At 52.6% G+C, this 10,449-nt stretch overlaps 3 protein-coding genes across 10 annotated transcripts in view; all 3 read right to left on the bottom strand.

Moving 5' to 3' along the window:
* LOC103477438 (acyl-CoA synthetase short chain family member 1) overlaps positions 1-2,334 on the bottom strand; it is an 11,280-nt gene extending 8,946 nt beyond the window's left edge. For 2 of the 4 annotated variants that reach the window (XM_017309133.1, XM_017309132.1), the window contains exon 1: positions 454-2,163. In XM_017309133.1, the coding sequence (XP_017164622.1) occupies positions 454-898 (445 nt within the window). In that variant the 5' untranslated portion in view covers positions 899-2,163. Of the gene's footprint in view, positions 1-453 lie in introns of all 4 variants that reach the window. The other 2 variants (XM_017309134.1, XM_017309135.1) reach the window with 2 other exon arrangements.
* A 1,064-nt stretch (positions 2,335-3,398) lies between these two features.
* Positions 3,399-8,563, bottom strand: LOC103477401 (zinc finger protein 16-like). Of its 5 annotated transcripts, XM_008430502.2 has the most exons (4): positions 8,276-8,563; positions 5,154-5,304; positions 4,702-4,815; positions 3,399-4,556 (listed from the first exon to the last, which is right to left on the bottom strand). In XM_008430502.2, the coding sequence occupies exons 1-4, from the start codon at positions 8,402-8,404 to the stop codon at positions 3,409-3,411; spliced, it is 1,542 nt and encodes a 513-aa protein (XP_008428724.1). In that variant the 5' UTR covers positions 8,405-8,563; the 3' UTR covers positions 3,399-3,408. The 5 variants fall into 5 exon arrangements, with proteins under 5 accessions (XP_008428724.1, XP_008428725.1, XP_017164617.1 ...); XM_008430503.2 differs by lacking the exon at positions 4,702-4,815; XM_017309128.1 differs by lacking the exon at positions 8,276-8,563 and having other exon boundaries at positions 5,154-5,343.
* A 514-nt stretch (positions 8,564-9,077) lies between these two features.
* Positions 9,078-10,449, bottom strand: part of vsx1 (visual system homeobox 1 homolog, chx10-like) — a gene marked incomplete at its 5' end in the record, with an annotated part of 4,510 nt that continues 3,138 nt past the window's right edge. The window contains 2 exons of the mRNA XM_008430559.1: positions 9,078-10,064; positions 10,191-10,371. Of these exons, the coding sequence (XP_008428781.1) occupies positions 9,811-10,064; positions 10,191-10,371 (435 nt within the window). The remainder of the gene's footprint in view (positions 10,065-10,190; positions 10,372-10,449) is intronic.

Here is a 10,449-nt window from a genome sequence, read left to right as displayed (position 1 = left end):
GTTAGCATAAGGTTAGCATAAAGTTAGCATAAAGTTAGCATAAGGTTAGCATAAAGTTAGCTGGAAGTGAGGATGAAGTTAGCAGGAAAAACTCCTCAGGTTCCTGAAACCCTGAGAACTGACATTATACAATTTTACTTCTGTTTTTGGACCAATCATCATCCGTCAGGTTCTGTTAGCGCTAGCAGCTGCCTCACCACGCTGGTTCAGATTGGAAGCTCACTTAAGCCAAGCGTGACCCAAACGAGGCACAGAGAAATGTTCTGAAGGTCGTGTTGGACCCAGGGTCAGCTTTAAACTCTGGATAAAACCTCAGTCAGTCTGAGGTTCCTTCCGGGCCATGGAGAAGAACAGTTCCTCAGTGTAGGGGAACCCCAGGGCTCGGTACTTGGGCTCTGTAGCTAACCACAGACAGCAGAACCAGGCTGGTCTGTCCTGGCAGGGAACACCTACCATCCTGGATCCGTCCAGCCAAGGCCTGGGAGCTGAAGCCGGCGAACGCCACCGTGTGCACCGCTCCGATCCGAGCACACGCCAACATGGCAGCTACAGCCAGCGGCGACACCAGCATGTAGACGGCCACCCTGTCACCTTTCTGGATCCTGTGGGCCTTCAGGGCGTTGGCAAGGCGGCAGGTCGTCTCCAGAAGCTCCCTGAGGGAGAAACATGACGGAACCAGGATGTTAACGAGGAAGCAGGACCAGAAAACCACTTCCTGTCGTACTGTAGGGAGGTGATTGGTTTGTGCAGATCTATGCCGACCTGCTGCTCTACGCAGATTAAGGATGAGATTTACAACCAAACCAACCTCCTGCTTTGGTCTGAAACATTTCCAGGACTGGTTGAGATTTTCTCTGGAGATGAGAAAAGCTCTGAGGACGAAGACGGATGTGGACATCGTGTCTCTGCTGCAGGTTTATGGAGCGTCATGGAGATGAGCCGGACCGTCTACATGTGTGTGTGAACCCGGCGCCGGGTTCGTCCCGCTCCCAGATCAGAGCCACCCGGTCCGGATGACCGTCCACTGGGACAGAGATGGAACGGGTCAGCAGAACCCGGATCAGGAGGGAACGGCTCCCTCCAGGAGAACCTCGGACCTCCAGGACCCGGCTGCGCTGCTCTAGCTGAGGGCCTGGCGATGTTACCATGGAAACAGAGTTAAACAGAGCCTGAGTCCGTCCTCTGAGGAACTGGATCGGGTCTGAAGGTTCTGGAGAACATCATCTTCCCTCCTAGAGAGCTTCAGATGGTCCTCCGGTCCAATCAGAACCAGTGTGAGCCGTGGCGGCGCCGAGCGGATCATCATCCCGACCCGGCGGGACTCGTGGTGGAAACTGACTTCATTTGTTCTCTGATTGAACATTAATCCTGAAGTGGATTTAGAGGCAGCAGGCCGGGCCGGGCCGGGCCGGAGCGGCACGCAGCGGCGCCGCAGAACCCGTTTATGTAATGGAGAGCTGATCCTGTATCGGACCTGATGGGAACCAATCATCCCGCCGCCGTTATTGGATTATAATGGGATTATAATCCGACACACAAACAAGGCAGAGGATGAAAATCTGACAAACATCTGGACCTGGTACCGGGTCCTGGTCCAGAACCACCAGAGGTCTGGACTGGACCAGTCCTGGAGAACCAGAACCCGTCCTCCGTGACGGGAACCAGAGTCACATCAGGATCTAATGTGACTGCGGATCAGAACCGGTCTCATCTCCACCTGCCGGCCTGCGTTAGGCCCGCTCCCCACAGGTTGGGACTCTGCTGGTTCTGTTCGGTCCAAACCCACAGCAGGAAATCTAAAACATCCTGCTGCTCTGGTCCATTCATGGTTCTGGTTCCGGTTCCCTGACACCTTTTTAGTAATAAACCAGTCCGAACCGAACTGAACCTCAACCTTTCTACCGTTTGTTTCAGAACGGAACCGACTGATCCACACACGTTCGGTTCAGAGACAAATCAGCCGAACCTTGATCTGAACTTTAATTCCTGATCCGAACCGACAGGATATGATTCAGAAACCGGGCCGAACCTCTGTCCCCTCGGTTCGGAACTCACCGGACACGTTCCGCTTACCGCCCAGGAACCAGCGGATCCGGGCCCGGTTCAGGTGGCCTGAAGTCCTGGACGCGCTGGAACGGTTCGGCCCAGTGGAGCCAGTCGGCGGTGCCCCAGAACCGGTCCGGTTCGATGGCTGAGAGCCGGTACAGGTGGGGCAGCCAGGACAGAGACCGGAACGGGGCCCGGTTCGGTCCAGACGAGCTGCGACGGGCCAGGAGGACCCAGAAGAGTCCGGTTCCCCCGCGCGGAACCATGTCGGTCTGGAGCGGGCCGAACCGAGACTGACCCACCTTCTACCCCCCGACAGGTGAGTCCAGGTAGGAGGCAGGGGGCGTGGCCAGCGCCTCCGGTTCTGGTCCGGGCGGGATCAGAGACTGGACCGGGAGGTTTCGTCTGATGAAGCAGAACCGGATCTGGATCCAGATGTGAGCCGGTGGTTCCGGTTTTTAATCTGTTGCAGTTATGAAGAATTGAAACATTTTATTGATTATAGATAAATATCACTAATTTATCTATAATCAATAACACTAATTATTACTGGCTATAGATATAGATCAAGATTATGTATTATAGATGTATAGATTATAGATTCCTGCTGGTTTCTGTCTGGATAATCCAGAAAACATCAGAAGCCTGTTTGATATGGGATTGAAGGTCCTAGTCAAAGTAATGACCCAGAGGTTGCTATGACAACGCCTCTGGGGCTGTTAGTAAAGTTGCTGCTGAAAAATCTCCATTTGTTTATTTTGAAATCGACTTTAATAAATGAATAAAATGGTGGATGAAACGCCCCGTGACCTCTGACCTCTGGTGTGTCTGAGGATCCTGGAAGCCGATAATCTGATCAGCTGATTGTCACATGATCATAATAGCGATGAAACAAACATGTTGTGGTCCTGATTAGCCGCGGCTAGCATCTGGAACGTAAACAAACCGCAGATTATCATCGAACCGTCGTTCAGACACCGCGGTGGGATTATGTCCGTTAATCTGACCGCAGGTCTGCTGGATTACACATCATCATCTGGACTTACTGGACTCCCTCAAGCTGCTCAACTGGAAACCAGTCAAACCAGTCCTCTGCTGCAGAGAGCTGACCGAGCAGCCGGTCCAGAACCAGCAGACCGGATCAGAAACACGTCCAGCTGGAGTCCCTCAGGGCTGCGTGCCCAGGGCGCCACCGTCCGCTCTGGAGCAGGAGCTGTGATTTAAAACTTTATTTAAAAAACACGACTTCCAACAATCTAACCCGTTTATGTTCATGTTTAATGACAGATTAGGAACCGAACCGAACCGAACCGAACCGAACCGAACCGCCCTGCGCCTACATGAGTTCTTCCATCTCAGCTGCTAATCTGGGATTAACGGAGGCTCGGCGCTCTGGCTCTGCTGCGTCCGCCTCAGGTGAGCTTTGGTCTGCAGGTGAGCCTGGAGGAAGCTGCGCAGCCGGAAGTGCTTCCCGCAGCGCTGGCAGCTGTGCGGCGCCTGGCCGCTGTGGATGCTGCGGTGCCGCAGGAAGCTGGAGGCCCGGCTGAAGGTCTCTGCGCAGGCGCAGCAGCGGTAGGGCTTCTGCCCGCCGTGGGTGTAGCGGTGGTCCCGCAGCAGCTCCTTCAGCCGGTAGCTCCTCCCGCACACATCGCAGCGGAACGGCTTGTCCGCGGTGTGGCTGCGCTGGTGCGCCCTGCGCTGCGACGGGTTGGGGAGCTTCTTCCCGCAGACCTGGCAGGTGACGGCCGGCGGCAGCAGGCCGGCCGCCGCCGGCTCCTGGGCGTGACGGCTGATCATGTGGTTCCTCAGGCAGCGGAAGCTCTTGCCGCAGACGGAGCAGAGCTGCTTCTCTCCGGCGTGCGTGACCTGGTGGCTGCGCAGGTTGGCGGCCTGCGTGAAGCGCCGCCCGCAGGTGGAGCAGCTGAACGGCCGCGGCTCCCGGTGCACCAGCGCGTGGCGCGTCAGGTGGGAGGCGTGGTGGAAGGCCTTGCCGCAGACCTCGCACATAAAGGTCTTGCTGAAGTGCGTCACCCGGTGCGTCTTCAGCGCGCTGACGCAGGCGTAGCCCTTCCCGCAGATGTCGCAGCGGCAGCTCTTCTCGCCGGTGTGGCGCGCCTTGACGTGCAGGTCGCGGTGCGTCTTGTGGTTGAAGCTCTTGGGACAGAAGCCGCAGGCGAACGGCAGGAGGCTGTGCTCCTTCACCTGGTGTTCTCGGAGCTTCAGGACGCCGCTGAACGCCGCGCCGCACACCGAGCACAGCGGGTGGGACTTCCTGTGGTGGTCGGCCAGCCGCTCGGCGCTGGGGAACAGCCTGCTGCAGCGCCAGCACTGCAGGTGAAGCTCCTCGCTCCCCGGGGCCGCCGCCTGCCGCCGCCCGCAGCGTTTGGCCCCGCCGGGAGGTGGCGCTGGGGGCCGAGCGTACTCATGGTCATCGGTCGGAGGGGAGGAAGAGGCGGGGCGCACCTGCGACTCCTCACCTGGGAGATCAGAGGCGCTGCTTCTGCTGCCACCTGGAACACAGACACAGTTCATCTGATGAGCAGCAGAGGGCGCTGCGGTTAGCTGCCCTATGAGGAATAGACCCCATCAGCAGCAGCTGACTCCACCAGGAGCTCCTCACGGCTCCGTCCTCAGCACTTCAGCAGGTCGACTCACCCTCAGCGCTCTGCAGCGCCACCAGCAGGCTCCTGGCGTCACCAGCAGCGCTCAGTGACGGACTGACGCTGTACAGCAGGAAGTAGGCGTGGCCTGGGCCGGGCTCCTGCTCACCTGACACACAGAAACACCCGGTTCACACCAAACAGACTCGGACCCAGACCTGCCTGAATCGTGTTTATGACCCGATCCCAGGATCGGTCTACTAACTGGTTTAGAGACCATTTACCTGGCAGACAGGTTTACACCTGGTCCTGACGGTGTTCCCCAGGGTCCTGTCCTAAAGCTCCTCCCAATGTCTCTAACTAACTTCATCTCTACCTCTAAACATTCGCCTCTATGCAGATGATTGAGGGTTTCTTCCTGCGCTAATTGCAAATCATATCATTTTTAAATGTTAAATCAGTGGTAGACAGATTGAAAGTCTGAAGCTGTTCGTCCTGCAGACTCACCTCCACCTGTCGGGGTCTTCATTAACCCTCCACAGGTGTCAGCCGGTGTGGGCGGAGCCTCTTCCTGCCTCGTCATGCTGGTTTCCAGGATCTTCAGGATTTGATCCACAGCATCCAGACACAGCCTGTCCACCGCCACACCCAGTTCCTCCTGAGGAAACCAGTAAACCTCCATCACTCATTCACACAGACTGAAAAATCCAGTCTCCTCTGACTGGGCCCAAACTGGGACCCAAACTGGACCAGAACCAGGGTTCCTCCAAAGAGCCTCTTAATAACTTTGGTCCGAATGAATCCAGACGTTTAATGATAAGTTATGTTTTATTACCAGGTTATTTACTGACCATTCCCTTCAGGAAAACTAACTGCATCTCTCCTTGTCGTCGGGTTTTCCTCTAGATTACATTCCTGACCATCAAGCGTTTTATTTCGGAGTGTTTGGATCATGCAGGCGAGTCGGGAGGCTCCAGATACAGAACCAGGTTAATAACCCAGAACCAGGAAGCCTGACGGTCTGAGGCCAGCTGGTTCAGGAAATGATCCAGACCTGCTGAAACAGAGACAAAATGTCGCCACCGGCGCACACAGAAAACCCCAGAAGAGTGATATGAAGCGTCCAGCTGGGTGTCTAATGTGGACATCCGTGGGATCCGTTGATGAGGAGCGGCGCGCGGCGGGTCGGGACCTCCTGACATGGACAGGGATCTCCTTGGTCTTGTCGAGGTTCAGGAGCCGGTGGTTCACCAGTCCGCGAGATGCTGCACCTCAGAATGGCTCCCATGATGGTCGTCTGCACATTTCAGGATGTGGTTGGTGGTAAACCTGGGATGGCAGTCAGCAGGGGGCTGAGGACACCGCCCTGGGGGCCGCCGGTGCTCAGAGAAATGAGGAGTTATTGCCCACAGGGACAGACTGAGCTGTTGGTGAGGACGTCCAGCAGCCAGTTGAGGCCCAGTGGGACCAGTCAGCAGATCCTGGAGGATGATGGAGCCGAACAGCGCGGGTACCGAGGTGATGAAGAGCCGTGCAGATGGAGCGGTTACCCAAACTGGATGGGGTCAGATGATGGAGGCAGTGCTTCACCTGTCCACGCCTTCGTCATGGTGGACGTTAAAAGTCTTTAAGACGTGACTGTTGGTCTCTGGGAGCTGAGTTGAACGATGGTCTGGCTTCCCTCCAATGGAGTTCATTCAAACTGGGGAAGCTGGTGTCGACCAGGTGGACCAGCGACAGACTGGAGGCTCTGCCAGCCGTTTACTGGGATCGTGGTACAAACCTGGGTCTTCTGACTGCCGGCGCTTCCTGCCTGGATGGTTCAGAGTCCGGCTGCTAAGGACATAATCACCAGGCTACAACAGCATTCTGCAGGTTTTTATGGGAAGCATTAGAGATGTTGTTCAAAGCCTTTCTAGAATATATCCTGACAGGTAATCTCTCTGATACAATAAAACAGGGATTATCAGTTTAATCCCCAAACCTAATAAACATCTAATGGTGGATGTTTATAATCAGAAGATCTCTGTGTATGATGATGAAACGTTTCTGCTCAGACTGGTTTAACAATCAGCCTTTATTATCGTCCTGTCAGGTTGGATTTCGCTCACATTCCTCTGAGATGCTGCAAAGTTTAGGGGATTATCTTTGTGGATTAATTGAGCTGCTCTACGGTGATATTTATAGCTCGGTTTCCATAAATCCAGGACTCCGCTCTAGATTTAAGACCCAGCGAAGCATTTGGCTTTACACTGTTAATCCCAATAACTCAGTTATTAACAACAAGACCAGCCAGTTTTCTGAAGAACAAAACGATCCAGTGCTGCCCTCACGATAATTTAATACATTTCTAAGATTATGTGAGATTCATCCATTCATTACTGAACACATCAAAGCATTTCATCGAGAATGAAGTTAAACGTTTATGAATGAAGAAACGTTATTTAGATTATGAAGGAGATTCTAGTTTTTCTACAGTTTAGTTCATATTCTCCTGCGTTGCTGTTAGTTATGGAGGACCAAAACCGACATAATAAGAAATAAAAGCATAAATTTATATTTTGTTTTTCCTTTTCCTTACACATGAGTTTCCGTTAAGTAATGTATATATTTTCTTTTTCATTGCCCTTAAACATTCGTTTTTGTCAAGAAAAACATATTTTGCTTTGTCTTTTTTTGCTTCTCCATTTTCTGCGCGCTGTTTTTCTGCAGCTCCTCGTTATGCTAATGAGGAGCTGCCTTCTCTGTCTCCTATTGGCCAACGGAGCTTTGGAACCAACGTCACTGCGTCAGACGTTATGGGGCGTTCAGGTGCAGTCGCTCGCTGCCATCTTTACAGGCCACAGACCAAAACAAACTTAATCCCGGTGGTTTTATTGTTACCGACTGCAGTGACGTTAGTTTCGAGTTGGATTTTCCAATATCCGCAGAGCAAGCGGCGTTTAGCTCAAGGTTGATCCGATTTATGAACAATAATTTCGGCCAGTCGTTCTCCAGCTCCCTCTTCAGCGATCGGAGGTTCACTTCACTGCAGTCGGTAAAACAATAAAACCACCGGGATAAAGTTTGTTTTGGTCTGTGGCCTGTAAAGATGGCAGCGAGCGACTGCACCTGAACGCCCCACAACGTCTGACGCAGTGACGTTGGTTCCAAAGCTCCATTGGCCAATAGCAGACAGAGAAGGCAGCTCCTCATTAGCATAACGATGCAGCAGAAAAACAGCGCGCAGAAAATGGAGAAGCAAAAAAAGACAAAGCAAAATATGTTTTTCTTGACAAAAACGAATGTTTAAGGGCAATGAAAAAGAAAAAATATGCTTTTCTTGACAAAAACGAATGTTTAAGGGCAATGAAAAAGAAAATATATACATTACTTAACGGAAACTCATGTGTAAGGAAAAGGAAAAACTAAATATATATTTATTCTTTTATTTAAATATTTATTCTTTTATTTAAATATTTATTCTTTTATTTCTGATTATGTCGGTTTTGGTCCTCCGTAGTTAGTAGCTTTGTTACTTGATAGTAAATAACAAAGTTAAACTCGATGCAGAGTTCACGAGGACCGTGACGTCACCGACATGAGCCTCTGGAGCCGGAAGTGTTGCTGTTAGCCACGGTTAGCTTTACCTCTGACCGGGGCTCCGGGCTGCTTACACGGACCGCATGCCCCGCGGTTCGGAGCTCCGTAAACAGGGTTTGGGCCAGGCTGTTCACGACCAGAACCACCTGGCTCCGGACTGCGGCTAAATCCGCCATTCCGGGCAGCGGTCAGCTGCGGGCTAGCAAGCGGCTTACAGCGGCGCAGGAACTGACGTAGCTGACTCGTCCAGTGCCTTTTCCGTTTAAAAAAACAAAAATCATAAACATGCCATAATTCATACAGCAAACAGAAAAGCAGCTAATTTTAACCAGATTCATTCATTTATTATTATTTTTAAAATAAACCGAAGGAAATTCTGACTTTTTTTCTCAGAATTGTAACTTTAAAGTCAGAATATATATTTTGGCCCTGATCCTCCATTGGACACAGATTCTTTATTTCAGAAAGAAAAATTTGATCGCAGAGGGAAACTAAATGTTGTAACTCTTATAGGTTCTGTGTGCAGGAAGGATCTCCTGTAGCAGTCTGAGTCACAGGGAGTGAGAGGAAGCCTCTGACTGAAGGCAGCCTGATGCTCAGGGTTGATTTTGTGGAAGATCCTTCGGAGCATCGTCTTCTCCACTGGTTCCACAGTCACCAGAACAGAACCAGGACCAGAACCAGAACAGAACCAGGACCAGAACAGAACCAGAACCAGAACAGAACCAGGACCAGAACAGAACCAGGACCAGAACAGAACCAGGACCAGAACAGAACCAGGCTTTATCCGGTTGCTGACCCGTTTGGACAGATAATAACAGAAAGATTCACCGACACACAACAATAATCTCCTTTGTTTTGGTCACGTTTTAATTTTTAATCCTTTATTTGTTGTGGAAAATCTCCTGTCATTATTAGAGAGAAACATGAAAACAATAATAATAATCCAGGAAACGCTGCTGGACATCAGGACGACCTCACAGCTGGACTCCTTTCTGTGGCTGTCTCCATGGCAACGTGATGGGTAATCTGAGCAGGCTGCTGCTGCTGCAGACATCCTGAAGTGGACCTGATGGTTGCCATGGAGACTCATCCATCATCCATTTCCTGATTTTTCATCATGACACAAAGTCTCAGATGCTCCAAAAATATCTTATTTTATTTTTTACCCTGGTGACCAATGGCTGTGCAGACATTTAGTAATAATAACAACAACCATAAACAGTAACTATAGTTTGTATTTTACATTCTGATCTCCAAACACGATGAACAGACAGGAAGTTTCCTCCCAACACAGATGGAAAACGGGAAAAGAACCAAACGGATCCTGGAGTTCTGGAGTCCGACCCGGTCCAGTGAAGTTCTCCAGGTTCTGCAGAACCGTCAGCCTGTCCTCTAGCCCCGCCCACTCCTCTCTGATTGGTTCCCAGGTGGGTGGGGCTGCCCTGCTCCACTTGCGCCACGTAAATAAACTCCGCCTTAATGCAGCAGGTTTGCATGGCAACAGATGATGCTTCCTCATGAGGAAGAGCCAATCAGATTACAGTTCCAATCAGCCATTCCCAGCAGGCCCCGCCCACCTTCAGCTGTGTTCCTCTGATTCGCCGCCGTTCTCCTGCTGAGGCGAGGGGGCGGTCCTTGGAGAGGCCCCGCCCTCTTCCTGCTGCGACTGTTTGGCGGAGCTGGATAGGTCGATGGCCTCTTCCTCCTCCTCCTCCTCTGTCTCCTCCCCCTCCGGAAGCCCCGCCCCCTCGGCGCGCCGCTCCGGAGCGTCGCAGAACGGATCGGGCGGCGGGCTGGAGCATTTCTTCATCTCCAGGGACTTCTTGTGCATACCTGAGGGGGCGGAGCCAGACCAGACCGGGTCAGAACGGGAGGCGGTCAGCAGGGGGCGCTGTGAGTGAACGCGTGTGTATTGCTGCCGGTGTGCGTGTGCGTGGCACTGACGTGCATGCGGCTCACCGAGCAGCCAGGGGGCGCAGGAACCCATCATGCCGTTCTTGGCCGAGTTGAGGATGGACTCCGGCAGCGGGATGGAGTGGCGGACCATGGCGCCGTACAGGCCGTACTCCGCCATGACGCTGCTGCGGCCCCAGCACTTCTCACGCTTCCGCCACTTCGCCCTCCGGTTCTGGAACCACACCTGGACACCAGCAGAACACAGCGTGTGGACCGGGTCAGACAGAACCACAACATGTGGACCGGGTCAGAACAGAACCAC

The sequence above is a fragment of the Poecilia reticulata genome, linkage group LG15 (genome assembly GCF_000633615.1).
Source record: "Poecilia reticulata strain Guanapo linkage group LG15, Guppy_female_1.0+MT, whole genome shotgun sequence".
Classification (NCBI taxonomy): domain Eukaryota; kingdom Metazoa; phylum Chordata; class Actinopteri; order Cyprinodontiformes; family Poeciliidae; genus Poecilia; species Poecilia reticulata.
This window is presented reverse-complemented; position numbering and strand designations above follow the sequence as displayed.

Excerpts from the sequence above, each read along its gene's own strand:
- LOC103477401 (XM_008430502.2), bottom strand. The coding sequence starts at position 8,404 with ATGGCGGATTTAGCCGCAGTCCGGAGCCAGGTGGTTCTGGTCGTGAAC. Across the intron at positions 5,305-8,275 it reads GCCCGGAGCCCCGGTCAGAG|GAGGAACTGGGTGTGGCGGT; the intron begins GTAAAGCTAACC and ends TGGTTTCCTCAG. Across the intron at positions 4,816-5,153 it reads GAAGACCCCGACAGGTGGAG|GTGAGCAGGAGCCCGGCCCA; the intron begins GTGAGTCTGCAG and ends TCTGTGTGTCAG.